Source organism: Heterodontus francisci, chromosome 5 (genome assembly GCF_036365525.1).
Source record: "Heterodontus francisci isolate sHetFra1 chromosome 5, sHetFra1.hap1, whole genome shotgun sequence".
In the NCBI taxonomy this organism is placed as follows: Eukaryota; Metazoa; Chordata; class Chondrichthyes; order Heterodontiformes; family Heterodontidae; genus Heterodontus; species Heterodontus francisci.
The window spans coordinates 182,723,694-182,746,008 of NC_090375.1; the positions used below are offsets into that span (position 1 = coordinate 182,723,694).

General features: G+C 43.1%; 1 protein-coding gene across 2 annotated transcripts in view; it reads left to right on the plus strand.

Annotated features, from left to right (window-relative positions):
* Window positions 1-22,315, plus strand: part of LOC137369648 (uncharacterized) — a 97,138-nt gene that overhangs the window by 25,771 nt on the left and 49,052 nt on the right. For both annotated transcript variants that reach the window (XM_068030984.1, XM_068030983.1), the window contains 2 exons: window positions 3,653-3,860; window positions 18,610-18,728. In XM_068030984.1, coding sequence (XP_067887085.1) covers window positions 3,653-3,860; window positions 18,610-18,728 — 327 coding nt within the window. The remainder of the gene's footprint in view (window positions 1-3,652; window positions 3,861-18,609; window positions 18,729-22,315) is intronic.

The window sequence follows — 22,315 nt, forward strand, 5'->3', positions numbered from 1 at the left end:
TCTTTAGAACTACACCATTAAGTATATATTGCCTCACCCTATCCCTTCTGCCAAAATGCATCACCTCACACTTGTCTATATTAAATTCCATCTGCCACTTGTCTGCCTGTTCTGCTAGCCTATCTATGCCCTGTTGCAGGTGGTTCATATCATCCTCACTGTTTGTAATTCCTCCAATTTTTCTATCATTGGAAAATATTGAAATTTTACTCTATATTCCAAGATCCAATTCACTTATATATAGCAAAACAGCAAGGGTCCTAACACTGACCCTTGGGGAACACCGCTGATTACCATCTCCAGTCTGAAAAACAACCATTTACCTAATTCGCTATTTTTCTGTCGACAGTTATCTGAAAAGGAAGAATGTGCAGTGTTATGGGGAGAAGATGGTGCAGACTTGATGGGCCAAATGGCCTCCTTCTGCGCTGTAACAGTTCTGTGATTCTGTTTTCTGTCCTTGAGCCAATTTTTTATCTAACTGTCTGCTGACCCTCCTATTCCATGAGCCTCAATTTTGTTAACCAGACTTTTATGTGATACTTTTCGAACGCTCCCTTAAAATCCATATAGACAACATCCACCACATACCCTTCATCGACCTTCTCTGTTACTTCATCAAAAAATTCAAGCAGATTAGTCAAGCATGATCTGCCTTTTACAAATCTGTGCTGGCTATCTTTAATTAGCTCAAACCTCTCCAAGTGCCTGTTGATTTATTCCCTGATTATTGGTTCTAAAACCTTATCCACCACTGATATGAGCTATCTGGCCTGTAGTTGCTAGAACTGTCCTTACATCCTTTCTTGAATAAGGGTGTCGCATTTGCCACTTTCCAGTCCTCTAGCACCTGCCCCATATCTAGGAAAGATTGGAAGATTATATCAAGCCCTTCCCCCATTCAATTTAGTCAGAGGTGGGGAAAGCCGAGGACAGCTTTCCTGCCCAGAGGCTGATTGATGGTCACTTAAGGGCCTCGTCCCACCACCACTGGTCTCCATGTGGGTTGGTTGTGGGGAGGGGGTTGCGCCTCCTGCTTGGGCAATCTGTGGCCCACAGAAGGCCCCTGGTGTCAAAGGCCGCCTCTGTGCCACCACCCTCCCTGCTCTTAACAACACATCCCCCTGACCACTCGCTGGTAGCTGCCTTACGGGCCCCAGGGAGCCTGCCCCCACTTACCTCCTCTCCCAGGCTCCATGGCTGCTCCTTGTCTTGGGCCTCCTGCTGTAGTAGAAGAGGCCACCACTCCCTGTTGGGATTGCTGAGCTACTGGCCCTTTGATTGGCTGGCAGCTCATGGAGGTGGGATCTCCATCATTAAAGGGACAGGAACCCTGCTGTTGACAGTTAACTGATGAGTGCTGTAAAATGCAGTTGGAGGCCCCCCAAACAGCTGAGAGTGGTTCCCTTCACCTTTCTAGTGTCAGGACCCCCACCAGCTTCCTTCCTAAATATCTGTAGCTTGCTACAATTCGGCATATTAGAAAATCTTAAAATCTATCTCTCCTACAGTTCGTTTGACCATTTCTCCCACTTGTGATGACTTGGCCCTGAAAAGAGCCATGTAGGTTGACTTGGCCAATTGTCACGAGCAATTCAAGTGAGCAATGCCATTTGTTGTCTCTGTGGAAGTGAGTGCACATAATGTGCAGGTCACTGATGCACAGACACACCTGGAATTTGAATGAGACCTCAACATATAAACACAACTAAGCAAAATGCACATCAGCAAAATGCCATTATTTCTGTATGCAGCATTACACTGTTCCAAATGCACCAAACAACATGAAAAAAGGAAAGAAGGTACCAGCCCTTCGCTTTGCAAGCTGGAACGTCAGAGTAGTTGGCAGGAAAAAAGACAGGGGGGAGATAAGGAGGCCCAAAGAAGAAAAGAAGAAATGGACAATGATAGGCACGTTTGATGCTTCAGTTCTTAGGTACTGATTAAAAATGGTGGATTCTGAAAAGTGTACAGAAATAGAGGAACCTTGGAATGCATGTCTACAGATCCCTGAAGGTAGCATGCAGATAAGGTGATAAAGAAAGCATAAGGACTACATTTCTTTATTGCCCAAGGCTTCGATAAAAGCAGGGAGCTTATGCTGGAACTGTATAAAACACTAGTTAGGCCACAGCTAGAGTACTGTGTACAGTTCTGGTCACCATATTATGAGGAGAATATGATCACACTAAAGAGGATACAGAAGAGATTTACAAAGATGTGTCAGGATTGAAGAATTTTAGCTATAAAGAAAGATTGGATAGGCTGCGTTTGTTTTTGTTGGAACAGTGGAGGTTAAGAGGGGATTTAATTCAAGTGTATAAAATTTGAGGGGCCTAGATGGAGTTAATAGGAAAGACTTATTTCCGTTAGCAGAGAGGCCAGTAACCAGCAGATGTAGACTTAAACTAATTCGTTGAAAAACTAGAGGGGAATTGAGGAGGAATTATTTTCACCCAGATGGTGGGGAGGGTCTGGAACTCAATCCCTGAAAGGGTGGTAGAGGCAGAAACCGTCAGTGTATTTAAAAAACACTTGGGTATGCATTTGAGATGCCGTAACCTACAGGACTACGGAACAAGAGCTGGAAGGTGGGATTTGACTGGATAACTGCAGGAGACTCAGATGAGGACCTCAATGGGTGGGATGCAGGAGAGTGCTGAATGGGCATGCACATAGAGATGCTAAGTACATTGGCTGGCCTCCCAGGCAGCTTCCTGTCACTGTCAAGGAGCATGGAACTGTCTTGACAGAAGGTGTGGCGCAGAGCTTCCCCTCTCCGCAGCCTCTGCTCCATCTTTCTGTCATGCTGCAGACACAGAGGCATTGGCACTGCTGCGCTCATACTTGTTTCAGCCTTTGTGTGCGCAGGTCACCTACTCTTTTGCCATCCCTGTGAGGATGCGGCAACACTTTCCGGCAAATGCAGCAGTTCACCAAAACACCTCCTAAAACACTCTACTTTTGGCCACTTTGTAATAGATAAAGTACGAAAAAATTACCTTACCTGCAATTTTGGTGTCTGACCTTTTAAATAACGCTACTACAAAGTTCATCTTGCTGCTTCATGCTTTTTTTTTCAAGAGTGGATAACACAGGTTTTGCCAAGACCTGCATTGCCCAAATTTGGGATCCTGGCATCACATCAGTCAGTTGGGATGTGTGATGTCAGGATAGTACTAATTCAGTTTGGTTGGCCACACACAGGGGATGCACCTTCAATGCCTGGGTGGCAATCTTGTAGATCGGATCACCTTCTCATTTTAGAACTCGCTGCAATTTGTATTCCTTTGAAGTCATGCGGAGAAGGAGAAACTTACCGCAGCATGTCACAAAGATCACTAGCTCATTTGTTTAATGAATCTCCTGATAGAGATTTCCTTAATGGGAATGAGAATAGTCTGAAAAATACAGAAATTGTTCAGTGAGTTCAGGGTGCAGATTCACTTCTGTCTAAAGAAAATTGAAAAAGATTAATGGCTGAATTCCACTTGTACTTAGTATATCAGAAATACTCATTCCAAAATTATCCCAGTTGTGGGAACAGTTAATGCACCATATAAATTTGTACTTTATAGCAATTTAAATTTCGATCCCTCAATAATTTACTGTAATGCATGATGCAAGTTTGATTTTCTTTTTGTCTATGCAGTTATAAAGGTAACTTGCCAGAAAATCTGTATATGCAAAGGGCAAGTATCATGCTGTACTTAGAGAAGTTACCGTATTTTTCTGCAAAGACTGATGAGTTGCACAGTTATATCCATGTCATAGCTGACCCAATTGTAGAACCTTTCTACGCTGAGGAAGACACACTTGAAGAAGAGTTTTACTTAAAGATTGCTGTATTTGAAATAAAAGTAAGTGGTACAATTAATTTATGTTATGTGATGGTATCACATTAATCCTATTTCCCCCATGTATTATAGATCACAGTAGCTGACGTATTGCACAATTGAAAAATATAATCATACGTACAGAATAACAGTACAGAAACAGGCCATTCAGCCCAACTGGTCCATGCTGGTAGATATGCTCCACAAGAGTCTCCTCCCATCCTCTTCATCTATTCCTACTGGCGTAACATTCTATTCCTGTTTGTCTAGCTTTCCAAACATCATATTAGATCCAAACATCAAACTAGATTTTAATCAAACTGGCCAAAAGTCTACTTTCAAGACCCAATGTTATGCTGCATTGATGTATATATGAACCGACAAATTGTCGGCATTTCACTCCTGATCATTTGCAGCTGTTGTATACTACTCTTTCTCACATTGTTGCCTGAAGTTGTTGCTAATGTCAAATTTGCTGTTAACCCTTATTAAGTGCATGAAAACAAATCTTAAATCTGCTTCGTTTGGGTTGTGGAATGTATAATCTATTGCTACCATCTCACTGGTAGGAAACCTTCTAGCCTAATAAGAACATACATGAGAACTAGGAGCAGGAGTAGGCAATTCAGCCCCTCGAGCCTGCCCTGCCATTCAATACGATCATGGCTGATCTCATCTCGGCCCCAACTCCACTTTCCTGCCCATTCTCCATAACCCTTCAACCCATAATGAATGAGCTCTTAAGGTTCCTTAATGTAGAGGTTCTTCAAATTTACTTTTTCAAAAATGTTCGACATACTGTGGGGAACTGATCCCAAGCAAGTAATGTTTGACTCTTGAATTAGTTCTCCTCTTTATTTTGTGTAGGATAACAGAGCATTAGAAATGGAACCTCTCTTCAGTTTTCCTACTGTCACTGTTGTCTGTCATACTGCTTCACAAATGTGAAAGAGACTGCTTCAATTTTACGTCAGGGTGTAGATACTTTAGTAAATTTTAGATACTGATTTAATAATTTAGAATGAAAATATTTTTAAAATGTACATTTAGCTAACTATCTTTAAGATTTGTCTGAGTTATAAGAAGACCTTTCCTGCCAAGAAGACACAAATAACATCCAGAAATACTAGTAAATCATGAGGTGAAAGGGAGGAAGGAATTTAAAACAATCAAAATCACCAAGGAAAGGGTACTGAGAAAACTATTAGAACTATAGGCTGACAAGTACCAGGACCCAATAGCCTCCATCCTAGGGTCTTAACAGAAAGTCTGCTGAGATAGTTCATTAATGTACTTTAGGGAAGGAAATCTGCTGTCCTTACCTGGTCTGGCCTACATGCGACTCCAGACCCACAGGTTGACTCTTAAATGCCCTCTGAAATGGCTTAGCAAGCCACTCAATTGTATCTAACCGCTATGAAGTCAATAAGGAATGAAACCGGACAGACCAACCGGCATCAACCTAAGCATTAGAAATGACAATGGCAAACCCAGCCTTGTCGACCCTGCAAAGTCCTCCTTACTAACATCTGGGGGCTTGTGCCAAAGTTGGGAGAGCTGTCCCACAGACTAGTCAAGCAACATCCTGATATAGTCATACTCACCGAATCATACCTTATAATGTCCCAGACACTGCATCACCATCCCTGGGTATGTCCTGTCCCACCGATAGGACAGACCCAGCACAGTTGGTGGCACAGTGGTATACGGTCGGGAGGGAGTTGCCCTGGGAGTCCTCAACATCAACTCCAGACCCCATGAAGTTTCATGGCATCAGGTCAAATATGGGCAAGGAAACCTCTTGTTGATTACCACCTACCACCACCCACCCCCCCTCAGCTGATGAATCAGTACTCCTCCATGTTGAACACCATTTGGAGGAAGCATTGAGGGTAGCAAGGGCAGAGAATGTACTGTGGATGGGTGACTTCAATGTCCATCACCAAGAGTGGCTCAGTAGCACCACTACTGACTGAGCTGGCCAAGTCCTAAAGGACATAGTTGCTAGACTGGTTCTGCAGTTGGTGGTGAGGGAAAATCTACTTGACCTCGTCCTCAGCAATCTGCCTGCCGCAGATGCATCTGTCCATGACAGGATTGGTAAAAGTGACCACCGCACAGCCCTTGTGGAGACAAAGGCCCGTCTTCACATTGAGGATACCCTCCATCGTGTTGTGTAGCACTACCACAATGCCAAATGGGCTAAATTTTGAACAGATCTAGCAATGCAAAACTGGGCATCCACGAGGTGCTGTGGGCCATCAGCAGCAGCAGAATTGTACTTAACCACAATCTGTAACCTCATGGCCCGACATATCCCCCACTTTACCATTACCATCAAGCAGGGGGACCAACCTGGTTCAATGAAGAGTGCAGGAGGGCATGCCAGGAGCAGCACCAGTCAGTGCTAAAATTGAGGTGTCGATCCGATGAAGCTATAACCCAGGACTACCTGCATGCCAAACAGCGTAAGCAGCATGCGATAGACAGAGCTAAGTGATCCCACAACCAACGGATTAGATCTAAGCTCTGCAGTCCTGCCACATCCAGTCATAAATGGTGGTGGACAATTAAGCAAGTAACTGGAGGAGGTGGCTCCACAAATAACCCCATCCTCATGGATGGGGGAGCCCAGCACATCAGTGCAAAAGATAAGGCTGAAGCATTTGCAACAATCTTCAGCCAGAAGTGCCAAATGGATGATCAATTTTGGCCTCCTCCTGAAGTCCCCAGCATCACAGATGGCAGTCTTCAGCCAATTCGATTCACTCCAGGTGATATCAAGAATGACTGAAGGCACTGGATACTGCAAAGGCTATGGGCCCTGACCACATTCCAGCAATAGTACTGAAGACCTATGCTGCAGAACTTGCAGTGCCCCTAGCCAAGCTGTTCCAGTACAGCTACAACACTAGGTGAGAGTGATTGCCCTTGACAGTATGAGTGGAAAGTTGGAGTCATACGTAGCACAAAGGAAGATGGTTGTGGTTGTTGGAGATCAAACATTTCAGCTTCAGGACATCACTGCAGGAGTTCTCAGGGTAAGTGTCCTAGGCCCAACCATCTTCAGCTGCTTCATCAATGACTTTCTTTCAATCATAAGGCCAGAAGTGGTGATGTTCGCTGATGATTGCTCCATTTGTGACTCCTCAGATACTGAAGCAGTCCATGTAGAAATGCTGTAAGACCTGGACAATATGCAGGCTTGGGCTGATAGGTGGCAAGTAACATTCGAGCCACACAATTGCCAGGCAATGATCATCTCCAACAAGAGATAATCTAACTCATCTCTCCTTTACATTCAATGGCATTATGATTGCTGAATCCCCCACTATCAACATCTTGGGGATTACCATTGACCAGAAACTGAACTGGAGTAGCCATATAAATACCATGGCTACAAGAGCAGGTCAGAGGCTAGGAGTCCTGTGGCGAGTAGTTCACCTCCTGACTCCACAAAGCCTGTCCACGATCTACAATGCACAAGTCAGGAGTGTGATGGAATACTCTCCACTTACCTGGATGGGTGCCGCTCTAACAACACTCAAGAAGTTCGACACCATCCAGGACAAAGCATCCCATCTACAAACATTCACTCCCTCCACCACTGATGCACAGTGGCAGCAGTGTGTACCATCTACAAAATGCACTGCAGCAATGCGCCAAGACTCCTTAGACAGCTCCTTCCAAACCTCTGACCTCTACCACCTAGAAGGACAAGGGCAGTAGATGCATGGGAATGCCACCACCTGCAACTTCCCCTCCAAGCCACACACACCATCCTGACTTGGAACTATATCGCCATTCCTTCACTGTTGCTGGCTCAAAATCCTGGAACTCCCTTCCTAACAACACTGTGGGTGTACCTACCCCACATGAACTGCAGCAGTTCAAGAAGGCAGCTCACCACCACCTTCTCAATGGCAATTAGGGATGGGCAATAAATGCTGGCCTGGCCAACGATGCCCACATCCCATAAATGAATAAAGAAAAAATGGGTCATCTTCGGGTTGGTAAGCTGTAACTAATGGAGTGCCAAGGGATCAGTGCTGGAGCCTCAACTATTTACAATCTATATCAATGACTTGGATGAAGGGACAGAATGTATGATTTCTAAATTTGCTGATCACACAAAGATAGGTGGAGGAATAAGTTATGAAGAGGACATATGGAGTGTGCAAAGTGATATAGCTAGGTTAAGTGATTGGGCAAAAATTTGCCAGATGGAGTATAATGTGGGAAAATGTGAAATTGTTCAGTTTGTCAGGAAAATTAGAAAAGCAGTATATTTTTAAATAGTTCGAGATCATATTACTCAACAGTACAGAGAGATCTGGGTTCCCTGGTACATGATTCACAAAAAATTAGTCTGCAGGTACAGCAAGTGATTGGGAAGGCAAATGGAATGTTGGTGTTTATTGCAAGGGGAATTGAGTATAAAAGTAAGGAAGCTTTGTCCAGTTGTACATGGCATTGGTGAGATTACATCTAAAATACTGTGTACAGTTTTGGCCTCTTTACTTAAGAAAGGATATAATTGCATTCGAAGCAGTTCAGAGAAAGCTCACTCAACTGATTCCTGGGATGAAGGGGTTATCTTATGAGGAAAGGTTTGACAGGTTGGGTCTGTATCCATTAGAGTTTAAAGAATGAGAGGTGATCTTTTTGAAACATATAAGATCAAGAGGAGACTTGATAGCGTGGATGCTGAGAGGATGTTTCCCCTTGTGGGAGAGACTAAAACTAGGGAACACAGTTTAAGATGGAAATGAGAAGTTTTTCTCTCTCAGAAGATTGTTAGTCTGTGGAATTCTCTTCCCCAGAGAGCAATGGAGGCAGGGTCATTGAAAATTTTTAAGGCTGAGTTAGATAGATTCTTGATTGTCAAGGGCGTCAAACGGTCTAGGGGGTAGACAGGAAAGTAGAGTTGAGACTACAGTCAGATCAACCATGATCTTATCAAATGGTGGAGCAGGCTCGAGGGGCCAAATGGCCTACTCTTGCTCCTATTTCATATGTGTGTTGCTTCAAAGGGGTAAAACAGTGGATTGCTGTGATCTGCATTTATGTAACTTAAATCTTAGTAAAGCAGTAGTAATTACATAATTAATGTACAGATCGTGTTTAATGTACCTGAGAATAAAAGGTGGCTGGATGAATTCTTTCAATCAGGTGCCTATGCTCACTTCCCACATGCAGTGCACACACCAGTAATTGATACTTGGCGTTTAAAAATAAGGGGTCGCCCATTTAAGACAGAGATGAAGAGAAATTTTTTCTCTCAGAGTCTTTGGAATTCTCTTCCTCTAAAGGCGGTGGAAGCAGAGTCTTTGAATATTTTTAAGAGAGATAGATAGATTCTTGATAAGCAAGGGGGTGAAAGGTTATTGGGGGTACATGGAAATGTGGAGTAATCAGTTCAGCCATGAACTTATTAAATGGCGGAGCAGGCTCGAAGGGCCGAGCGGCCGACTCCTGCTCCTGTTTCGTATGTATGTATGTTTGTATGCCATTAACTGTCAAATTTGGTAACTGACACTTGATTGTAATTTTGCATTGTATGAATTCTGTCAAAAAAATCAAAGAATATAATAAGGCATCTGTTCAAAAGATTGAAAGAAATCACAAATTTTAAAGGTGCTGCAAATCAGCTCTGCCTGACATGCCTCAGGTGTCATCTCTGCCTGCTGTCATTCTCACAGAGAAAACTGTTGAAATAATGAAATATTCCATTGGTTTCTATCTCTCGAAGTTCTTTTTCAAAGCCTTCCTTATGTAAAAAAACAGCAGTGTTTTTGCACATTGGAGGAAAATACAATTCTTGTTCTAGATTCAGGTCCTAATACTAACCAAGTGATTGAATGACAAGATACAGACCAGAAAAAGATGCTTGTACTGCATTTATACCCTAGCATCAGTTCATTTAGGAGTCATACAATCAGCTGTTATTTATATACTTGATATGCCAGTGATATGAACTTACCAGACACCTAGCTCAATGTACTTATAATACTGGTGCAGGCTTTGGCCCAACTGGTGGAGTCATCTCACCAGTGTTCAAGAAATTGTTTTGACTCTACTACTGCAGTCCTTGTCTTTGCTTGCTACTGTTATCTGTATGCAGGTAAACTCCAACAAGCACTCATATTTGCCTCCGTCAGCACTGCTCTCCCCTTTGGAATAAGGAATTGTGTCAAAGTGATATTCATCCGAGGAATGGGTCAGTAGGAAGTGCATCCCTAAAAAACTGTGGGCTGTACAGATTCTACACATTGCTTATTTAATAAGTATATAATCTTTGACATTGCTGCGCAGTGAGGGTTCCAATGCGAGTCATAAGCTGTATGTGAGAATTTGCAATAGCCTTTCATAGTAGCGGTCCCCCAACAAAAGTTGTAGCAAATGCAGTAGGCTTCCAACAAAGCAATGCTTGGACCTGTTGTGCTCACGAGCAGCGCAGTGATGAAAATACAGTACCAAAATGAAGAGTTATAAAATACTGGAATAATTTTTTAAAGATACTGGTACATGTGCTGTCAACAAAATGGAGGACAAGACACATGACCTTCGGCATCTCTTGCACTCTAATACACATCCGTGTCCACTAAGACTGAAAACCAATTAAGCCCCGTCTGCATGGAAATGTGACAGATAATCACACTTGAATGTGAGCTATACTCAAACACAATGAGACAAGACCTTTCACAGACTTTTCATCTCTGAATAAACTCCATTACAATGGATTGTAAACAACCCTCATCTCAGAATGGGGCCATCATCAAGGCCATTATACAGCCCAGCTAGGACTGAAACCTGAAGTCACATGGGCAAAGCCAACCCTTGTAAAAATATTGTTATAACCTAGGCAGGAAGAGTGCACTGTCTTTTTAGTTCCACTTCTGTACAGGTCACAACGTCTATTTAAATGTTTACCCGATTACCGATATAGCAATCATATAATCTATTTTTTTAATCCCAGAACAAAATACACCAACCAGGTTTCTTTAATAAATAACAAAATTATCAGCTTATTATCAAACAAGACTTAACCAGTAACAAAGCAAAGCATTAACACACCGATTAAAATATGAAAGTTCCCTTTTTAAAAATTCCCCAACTACACTCACACACTGGAAAAAATACCAAAATTCACTCTGCAGAGGTCTGTTACAAAAAAAGAACAAAAAAACTACTTTGGCCAAATACTTGCTAATTCTTGACGCAAAAAGAAAGAAGATATGGAAGATAAGGAAGGAAGTCAGTTGTCCCTTTTTTGGCCTGGCAGCTGGTTATACGGAGACGGGTCACTAGGATCTTTTCAGAAGCAGTCCGCTCTGGAGATTTCGAGAATTATTCTAATAGGCTTTCTAGGAGAAATGTGGCATCAAGGTTTTTCCACTAGCACACACTTGAATCGTAGGATTTTTTTTCACCTCCTCAGGGGCTATATGGCACCAGGGATTGTAACTCTGCTATCCTGTATCTCAGCAGGATTTCTTCAAAGATAAAGAAGGAGGTGAGCTGGATGGTTTCTTTTCCCTTGGCAGTAAAACACCAACTGTCTTCAAACAGTTCACACCAACATTAAAACTGAAAACAATGTTAAAACCCCAAGCAGCGAGTTGACCTCCTGACCTCCACAAACCTTGACATGTGGCTTCTTTGTAACCATTATTTTTCCAGGTCACCAAGATTGCTGCTGTTTTTTGAGCCCAAATCACACGTGGCCTCCAGCACAGGTGGCTTTCAAACAACATCTTGTCCTGTCAGTGAACTTGGTAAAAAAAAAACATACATGGAATTTTTTCAGTTTTAAAACAAGTTCTCAAAAAATAAAAATAGTAAAAATAATGGAAGTACTTTCATAACAATATTCATCTTAAAAGATAATCATTTTAAGGAGCAAAGGGGGAGTCTTTTCAGGACAGGACTAGAGACAAAAACATCAGTCTGGTCTGTCCTCAGCTCTCACAGTACAGCAACAAAAAAAGCCATCTTAAATCCAGCAGGGCGAAGAGAGAGAGAGATCATTTCTAGCCAATACAGTTGAACCCGCTGAGACAAGTTGGAAGCCGCTACAGCAGAGACAAGAGTTTGCCTTTGCAAAAATGACTTTTCTACTGGTGAGAATTGATCTTAGACATTAGAACCATCTTCAGCCCAAGGTGAACAGCCAGGAGATTGCTACAGCCCAATGAATACCAGACAACCGGCAAACATGCCTGTAACTTTAAAAATTCACCTTCCGAGGAGGATCCCACAGGTTATTCCAGAAACAACAGACTTTTACAACCTGAATTCTGAATACCTCTTACCTTGTACATTTCTATGTATCTTCTCTTGAGAATGCGTGTGAGAGTGAATGTGTGTCTGAGTGGTGTTGTGATCATTTTGGGATTTGTTTAAAATAAATAGCTCTTTTTACCTACAAGAAAACATGTCACTATCTGTTTATTTGTCAAGTAAAACACTAAGGGGCTAACTCATCATTTTAAACAAAACACGATTGTGGTCAGTTGGGAGGTGAACCGTGGGAACCTCCCGCACCCATACCACTTGTGTAACAGTCCATTCTAGGTTGGAGTTGTGAGAAACGTAGCCCACTTAATAATAATTTACACCAAGTCAAACTCTGAAGAAGTAAGTTTATTTAACGTTATTGCAAGATCGGGTGTCCTACAAGCAGGCACACCGATCAACATATTCAGTTCATGTTTATACAATACAAATCCATTTGTCCACGCCTTTATTTTACATTATTGGTTATAACGTATTATGACACTAACCTATCCTATGGTTGCTACAGTCTCCTCCTCTGTTTACTTCTCCCCCTACTCTAACTTTCTAGCCCCTGACTCTTGTTTTTGTTTTACCTTATTTGGCTCTCCATTCTTTTGCAAGCCTCCTGTGTGTGTGTTAACTTGCAGCTGTCAGTTACTCATTCACTACATCCTTTGTTCTAACTCTTGCTGTTTTTCTTTTCTCTGCATAAGCACAATTTTTAACTGCCGTACTGTCTCAAGGTCTTTACTCACATCCCCTTATCAGTTCCCTTGTTCAGTGATTTCATTATGTTGTGTAGAAATGACTTCTTGGTAATTTTCCACAAGCTGTAGAAACAACATTTCAGTATTTCTTATTCTCACAGAGTGTCTGTCATCTTGTAACTTAGTGATAATCTCCATTTTTGACCTAACTATTTAAAAAATGAGGTAAAGATAGGAATTTTCCTATTTGTCATAAATATCCTTCAACTTTGCCAGGGGCAAAGCCTAGCTTAACAGTGGCGCAGTGGTTAGCACCGCAGCCTCACAGCTCCAGCGACCCGGGTTCAATTCTGGGTACTGCCTGTGTGGAGTTTGCAAGTTCTCCCTGTGTGGGTTTCCTCTGGGTGCTCCGGTTTCCTCCCACATGCCAAAGACTTGCAGGTTGATAGGTAAATTGGCCATTATAAATTGCCCCTAGTATAGGTAGGTGGTAGGGAAATATAGGGACAGGTGGGGATGTGGTAGGAATATGGAATTAGTGTAGGATTAGTATAAATGGGTGGTTGATGGTCGGCACAGCCTTGGTGGGACGAAGGGCCTGTTTCAGTGCTGTATCTCTAAATTAAAAAAATTAAAATTATACACCCTGCTCTAATGAAGTAAATAGGAAGGAAAATTGGACAAAGTGTAAGAGGCGGCCAATCTGATACCACCTGGTTATTGCCCCTGCTGATGTTGAAACTTCCATCCATCTTTTTAAATAAACAAGTCCAACCTATCTGCATTCTTATCATATCCCATAATCTTCTTTCTGGAATCAGATTTACTTGTCTGTTGCACCTACCTATGCTGTCTGCTCCAGTGACCTTCCTGTGCAATCTATTCCCCAACATGGGCATCTTTTGAGTTTATTTATTTAGCGAATGCAAATCTCCGGAGCCAAGCAATAGCCTCCTTATTTGGTGAGTTTAAGGTGATTAGTCCACCACTTAATCTGTAGCGGGAACACTCCTCAGTCATGTGAAGCATTGTTTGTGCCTCTCCACAAATGCATAAGGGGTTTGTACTGAGATCCCAGTGGTGGAGGTTGGTTGCACAGATGCCCTGGCTTGCCCTGAACCTGTTTAACAGGGACCATTCTCACCATGGTAGTTCAAAGCCTGCCATTCGACAGATGGGGTTTGCCACAAGGAACTTGTTAGTGACTTCCCATGTTTCCCATTCCTTGATCCGAAGGATGTCTGCTGGTAGATCTTGCTCAGGAAGGTTGCTCCATATGGGCCGCCGAGATGGAGCAAGTGGATTGAACATGTCATTATGGAGTGGTAAGTGAGTTGCAGCATGGATGGTTTCAACCAGCTTGTGGGTTTTCATCAGTCAGCGGATGTGTGGGGGAGTGATGTTTGCGAGGACAGGAAGCCAGTGGAGCAGTGTTGAACAGAGGGTTCCTATTATGATGTGCATTGTTGCATTCAATTGAGTATGAACAACATGTATGTGTGATGACCTATGCCAGACAGGTGCATAGTACTCTATTACTGAGTATGTTAGGGCGAGTGCTGAGGTCCAGAGTGTTGTGACAGCAGCGCCCCACATTGATCCAGCAAGTTTGGTTAGGGCGACACAGTGGCGCAGTGGTTAGCACCGCAGCCTCACAGCTCCAGGGACCCAGGTTCAATTCTGGGTACTGTCTGTGTGGAGTTTGCAAGTTCTCCCTGTGTCTGCGTGGGTTTCCTCCGGGTGTTCCGGTTTCCTCCCACTCCCAAAAGACTTGCAGGTGATATAAATTGCCCCTAGTGTAGGTAGGTGGTAGGGCATATGGGATTACTGTAGAGTTAGTATAAATGGGTGGTTGTTGGTCGGCACAGACTCGGTGGGCCGAAGGGCCTGTTTCAGTGCTGTATAATAAAATAAATAATAGGCTGTTTCTAGTTTTGACATTTGCTGCAGTTTTCTTCAGATACTCCCAGAAGGACAAAGGCCTGTCCAGAGACAGTCCCAAGTATGTTGGGCTGGGATCATGATTTAGTCTCTGAACATCCATGTAGCAATTCTTGTTTGGCACTGGCATTGTGGAGGTGGAAAACACTGGATATGCTTTTAGAGAGATTCACTGTGAGATGCCATGTGCTGCAGTAGTCTGTCAACTTTGTAACATCTTTGTTAAGGATCTGGTCCAGGGTGCAGAAGGATGGAGCTTGGGTGACACTACATCTTTTGAGTGAGCAAGTTCTATGCAACTTCTCTTCTTACTCATATCATTTCCCAATTTTCCCCTGCCATTTGAATAATTTGCAAAATATTTACATGCTGAAAATGGCTGGTTGATCCAACAGGAATCAGTTGTGGAACAATGTTTCTGGAATGGCCTTGTAGAAATGCTCAGCCTCAAAAGGCCATTGATCTAACAGAAGCTAGGCTGGTGGTGGGCCTCCCTAACTTGTGAGCTCCTGGTCTCAATTGGGACATGGTGCAGATATACCTCTCGAACATAGGCAGATGCGTGAACCATCTAGGCTTCTAGGCTGGGATTGACACCTCGACCCCACAAGATACGTAGCATGAAATTTTTAAGAAAATATTACGAACAACTGCTTTATACAGAGGGATGCTGGAACTAGTCTCTTCCCCTTGCTTTGGGGAGGTATTGGGGTCAACAATCTGCCCTGGACCCAGCAGGTATGGCCATCCTGTGTTGTAGGAGGGCACCCAAGTGCCCTCAAACCACCCAAGGCCTGCTACTCATGGCCCCTTCTCATGATTATAGAAATTTGGACAGGATCAGTGGCAAGGCACATCCTGGCAATTAGAATCATAAGGCTAAATTTAATGGGGCACCTTGGGATGGGAAAGGAAGTGGGGGTGCGCATAAATTTGCATGGGAAGGTAGGTGGTGGAGTGTCCATTGCCTTCCTGATGCCTTCCAATTTAGTCTGGGGCGGGGAAGGCGAGGATGCCCCAGGCCAATTGAGGCCCTTAAGTGGCCAATTAATGGAAATCCAGGGCCACGATGATCTCCCCCCTCCCAATCTCACCAATTCACCCCCCCCCCCCCCACCCTATCGCCAGGGCCTGCCTGAATGGCCCCAGTGACCTCAACTCCACTTATTTCTCCCAGGGTTTCCTCCATTCCTTGGGACTGCAGGACCTCCTGCAGTATCAGAATTGGCCACTGCTCCCAGTGGCGCTACCGGTACTGAAGAGCTGCCACCCCTCCAATTGGCCAGTAGCTCTGGAGGTGGGAGCTCATCCCTTCAAGGGACGGCGTCCCTGACGCCTAGCAGTTAATTGCCTGCCTGCTATGGAATCGCAGCAGAGATCCAATGGAAGGCCAAGGTGAGATCTCCCCCCTCAATCTGGCCTGCCGCCGGGACTCCTGTTGCTAGAATAAAAGTCAGCCCATAGAGTCATTTACGGTACAGAAGGCAGCCATTCAGGCCATCGAGTCCCTGTTGGCTCTCCGTGGAGCAATCCAGTCATTTCCACTCCCCAACTCGATCTGCGTAGCCCTGCAAGTTTACTTACTTCAAGTGCCCATACAATTTCCTTTTGAAATCATTGATTGTTTTCACTTCCACCACCCTCGTGGGCAGCGGGTTTCAGGTCATTACTGTTCACTGCATTCAAAGGTTCTTCCTCACATTCCCCCTGCACCTCTTGCCCAAAATCCAATTTGCATCCCCTAGTCCTTGCACCATCAGTTATTATGAGCAATTTTTCCTTGTCTAACTTGTCTAAGCCTATCATAATCTTGAACACTATTAAATCTCCTCTCAATATCCTTTGCTCCAAGGGGAACAAACCCAGCTTTTCCAACCTAAGCTTGTAACTAAAATCCCCCATCCCTGGAACCATTCTAAGAAATCTCCTCTGCACCCTCTCAAGGACCCTCATATCTTTCCGCAAGTATGGTGACCAGAACTGTATATAATAACCTAGCTGGGGTTTAACTAAAGCTTTATAAAGGTCTGGCATAACTTCCCTGCTTTTGTACTCAGTGCCTCTATTTATGAAGCCCAAGATCCAATATGCTTTGCTAACCACTCAATATATCCTGCCACCTTCAAAGACCGATGCACATGTACTGACAGGTCCCTCTGTTCCTGAACACTCAATTCTTCTCTGTATTTCAACATCCAAGTCATTTATATGTGGCAAAAAAACAGTGGTCCTAAAACTAACCTCTGGGGAACACCACTGTCTACCATTCTCCAGTCTGAAAAACAAGTACGACTCATTGTTTTCCATCCTTGAGCCAATTTGTTTTATCCAATTGGACACTGATTCTCCTATTCCATCAGCCTCAATTTCGTTAACCAGTCTTTTATGTGGTACTTTATCAAATGCTTTCCTAAAATCCATACAGACAACATCCACCACATTCCCTTCATCAAGCTTCTCTGTTACTTCATCAAAAAATTCAATTAGATTAATCAAACATAATCTTCCTTTCACAAATCCATGCTGGCTAACCTTAATTAACTCAAACCTCTCTGCCAGCGTAGACACGATGTGCCAAGTGGCCTCTTTCTGTGCTGTAAGCTTGCTATAATTTTATAATTCTAAGTACCTGTTGATTTTTTACCTGATTATTGTTTCTAAGCCTTACCCACCATGGATGCTAAACTAACTGGTCTGCAGTTACTTGGAATGTCCTTACACCCTTTCTTGAATAAGGGTGTCCCATTTACCACTCTCCAGTCCTCTGGCACCTCTCCCATATCTAAGGAAGATTGGAAGATTATGGCAAGCCCTTCCACTATCTCCACCCCCACTTCCTTTAGCAACCTGGGATGCAAGCAATCCAGACCAGGTGACTTATCTAACCTAAGAATAGCCAGCCTTTCCAGTACCTCCTCACTCTCAATTTTTACCCTATCCATTGCCTCTACTCTCTCCGCTTCTACTGATATTTTGTCAGATTCCTCTTCCTTAGTAAACACTGATACACTGGTACAAAGTAGTCATTAAGTATTCCAGCATTGCCCTGCACCTCTAAGCATGTTACCCTTTTTGTCCCTAATAGGCCTCACTTGCTATTTACATGCTGGTAGAATATTTTTGGGTTCCCTTTTATGTTGACTGACATTCTATTCTCATATTCTCTCTTTGCCAGTCTTATTTTCCTCTTCACCTCCCCTCTCACCCTGTTGTATTTGACCTGGTTCTTACCTGAAGAATTCATCTGACATGCATCATACACCCTCTTTTTTGTTTCATCATAATCTGTCTCCCTCGTCATCCAAGGAGCCCTGCTTTTGGCTCCTCTACCTTTCACTCTTGTTGGAATGCACCTAGCCTGTACCTTAAGCATCTCTTCCTTAAAGGTAACCCATTTTTCTGTTATAGTTTTTCCTGTCAGTGGCGTAAAATGGGCAGTAGTGGATTGTCCACCTGTTATATGCAGCATCTAATATTCATTTCCATTGACAGCTGTGGACAATGTCACCCATTTTGTGCCACCATCCAAGATGCATTTCTACCCCAAGATTTTGTAAAATTACTTTTTATATGTATAAAAGTACAAGACAATCAAACACTGATGCCCTGACATCAAGCATACCTTTAAGGAACTTTATTCTTGTGATTTTCTCAAGAGCAATCTGGATTCCCTCCTACTTGTTATGTGATTGAAGAATAGTATGTAATTTTTTCATGCAACAAAAGGAAATGTTGGCCTTAATGCATCTAAGATTAGATCCTCATGTCTATAGATTTATTTTAGGGGGAAGGCTCTCCATGTGTATTGTGAGTTATAGTGATATATTTTATGTTTTCTATTGCAGACAGATTTGGAAGAACTCATACAGAAAATTGAAAAGGATGAACACAATGTTTTTCTGCAACAATTGCTAAAAATGTATGGCGAGGAGGAAGTAATGGGAAATATATCAACAAGATTTAGGTAATATACAGTACAGGAATAATTTGCTGATAGTAGGCTCCCAGTGTGGAGCCACATCTGATGGGAGCACTTATTTGGAATTTGGGTCTTTTATGTCCTGTATTGATAAAACACGACACTAAGTGTAACAGGTTTCCATTTTCTATCAGAACACCAAATAATCTAAATAATCCAGAAACATGTAACAAGGAAGTACTGTTGATGACATTCGCACACAAATGAAGCATTTTCTTGCAACATTCCTGTTATTTTAGTACAGACATTAAGCCATTTAAAATAAATGGGTTAATTCCTGCATTATAAAAGTAGAATGTCTTACAAATATCCTAACATCAAGAACAGTAATTTGTAGATTAAAACTAGTAAAGACAATCTCATATTCAGTGATTCAGCTTTGTGGTTTATAATATTTCATAATTGAAGCAGATATAATTGGTAAACAATGCTCTTTATTCCAGTTATTGTGTTCCCAGTTGATTAGTCAATCAGTAAAAGTTACAGGGACATTTCTCTGTTCAAAACATTTTTAGTGCAGAACCACATGATTTTTCCACTGAAAAGGGGATCTGAGCAATTATCATCAGTCACTGGGGCAATTTTCACTTTCACCATCTGGGCTGTAAACTAGTGGAGTGGATCATTCAGTTCTTATGGAATCCACTCACTTTTCATTTCCATTGATTTCTCATGTCACCAGTTGGATTGTATTTGCTCCATTGTGAGAGAAGCTTCCAACTATGCCCAAAATAATTAGCTGTACTCTCAAGACATTTTGTAGGTAGTTACAACATGTTATTTCAGGGTTTTTCTTTGAGTACCAAAGGTCTTTCTGCATTTCATTGTTACCTCTATTATACCTGTCTACAGATTTGCATCCAAAGTATGAAATATGTTTATGTTTCCAGAAGAGAGTGTAGAGGCAAAAGGTTTTAATATCTATTTACGTTCATCAAAGGATCCATAAATTAAAAATTAAAGATAGTAAGCGATATTTAATGTGAGTTGAATAAGCTATATGTAAAATGCATTCCAAAAAGGGGCTAAGGAGATCAAAACTGTGATTCCAAGGATAAATAGATGAGTAAAAATTAGTTTACTAAAATAACTATGGGGGATAATGTAGAAGAAACCTATGAAAAATAGAAGGGAAGCAAAAAGGAATATTAGAAGAGCTAAGAGGGAGTATAAGGAAAGACTGGTAGTCCCAAAATGTCCATTCTTCATGTAGCTACTGTGGCATTGCAATTTAATGCTATGACCTTGTATGCATATGCATATGCAATTAATACTTTGGTTTCATACAGCAAGCAGAGGAACAAGACCTTGATCCTGTCAATTCCAGGATCCAAAGGTGAAAGACTGTGTGGAGAAATTTAACTTTGCCGTGGCCAAAAACAGGTGGTAGTGGATTGGTCGCCATTATATACCCTGATTGATTTTAATACCATTGAGGTCCAGCAGGGTTTATGACAGGCGGCTGATCCACAACTACCTGTTTTACACCACCACCGAAATTGAATTGCACCCCAGGGTGCCTGCCAACCAACTTAATTTTTTTAAGCTTGAATGGTAGGCCCCCTTATGAGATTGCCAATGGCAGGTCTGAGGATTTTTTTTTCATAAGGAAAGCCTTTTACATCACGTGATGCAAAATGTATTATTCTGTTGCTATGACAGTGGTAAAATGACAGGCAGTTCCTTCTGGGTACATTCGAGGGTCAGTTAGAAGGAGACTGTTTCTGTGGAGATTATCAGTTGGTTGTAAATGTGGCTCCTCCCTGAGGTCAGAAACACCAAGGCCAGGAAATTCTTCCATGATGCTAGCCTACCTGCAGAGTTGAAATGTGGAGGCACCATTGGTTGTTTCCTATGTGACCTGCGCAGCCTGAGGCAATTGGAGTGGCTCACATTGGTGCATCCCTTGTGTGCGCCGAAAGATGTTGACAGAGTGAGACCTGGCTGATGCAATGCACAAATACTAAAATTGGCCAACAAATGTACAGGGAACGCCTTCCTTATTCAATCCTGAAACAACAAGTGTTAGGAAGTGCTGGGCCTTGATCTGGGAGTATTTAAAGGGTGACTCAGTAAGTTGCAGTTGAGGTGCTCTTGATTTATTTGTACTCAGGAAAAGTTGGTGGAAGCAGTGTGATAAGTTGCAGGAGGAATTTGGAGGGTTTTGCTGATGACAGGAAGGCAGAAAATAACACTGCCTTGCATAGGTATGTGAGCAGTAGTTGCTGTGCCACTTGCTCTGCTTCATGAGCAGAACATGCAGCGGAGGCGGCAGACAGGGGAAACCCCTGCTAGGAGAGAGGAGGAGGAGGGCTCTTCTTAGAAGGCCTTGCCCTGTGAGGGTCTTCCAGGAGCACCAGTCCTATGTTGTGATGAACCAGGAGCAGTGCCTCAAAAAAACGTGAGGTCAGAGGGCTGTCAATGAGAGCCATGGAGTCATATACAACACTGTGGAGAAAGCCAGAGATTTTGCTGCTTTGTTCACTTGGGGGGATCTCTGTAATAAACATCCAAGATGGCCTCCATGTTTGTCATGGTTTGCTGTGTCCTCCACCACCTTGCAGATATGAGGATCCAGCCATTACCTCCTGGGATCTGGAGGCCACTTCAGAAGGAGAAGAAGGAGGAGGAAGAGGAAGGGAGGAGACCACATGCACCATATGTAACTGAAAGGAGTGAGAGGGACAGTATCATGAGGCTTCATTTCAGTTAAAAGGAACTTTTTCACCCGCAGCATGGACCCACCATTCACTTACAGCACATCCATTTGAGACTCCCTATCACAAAGTCCCCTTGGCCTACATCATTCAATAAAGGACAACAGCAAAAAACCTTCACACAATGACTTTATCCAGCAATACATGTAATAATACAATAAAACCAGAACTAATGACTCTTCTGGATCCCTTTAGTCCCTGTTTTAAGGATGCTCTTACCACTCCTATGCAGTGCTACCCCAGTGGCTGCAGCATGGCTGGTAAAAGGCTGAAAGAGATTGCAGATGGTTTTGGAGGATGACCTCAATGAGCTTTGGGCCTGCTTTCGGACTGCACCACTTCGGCATGGGTGACAATAGTCTGAGCTGGCCGGCTGAGAGTAAACAGCAAGGGCACTGGCAGAGTGGGAGCACAAATGCTGTCATCCTGAATGAGGACAGCAGGTTTGTGCTCCATGGTAGCACTGCCACTCCCATAGGGCAGCACCTCAGTAGTTCAATGGAACACAGATTGCTGTGAGAGTTTCCATGCCCCATTGAGCACTGAAATCAGCATCCATGGTGGCAGCTGTCTGTGCCTCAATGTAGCAGTCTGAGTCTGCATGCTAGCAATCCCATGACCTCTGTCAGAGCTTCCATTGCAGCTCTAATATATTGGGAGGCCTGTGCTGTAGTGGAAGCTGAGACAGCTGCTGGCGGATGCTCCATCATGAGCCAGTCTGGCAGTACTTCATGAAGATGACCACCACTTTCATGGTGGAAAGGATGGGCTCCAAGCTCTGTATAATGCCCTATGCCACACTGGAGCCAGACTCCTCCATGCTCCTGGCCAGTGACTGTGGACTGTCTGGCAGGT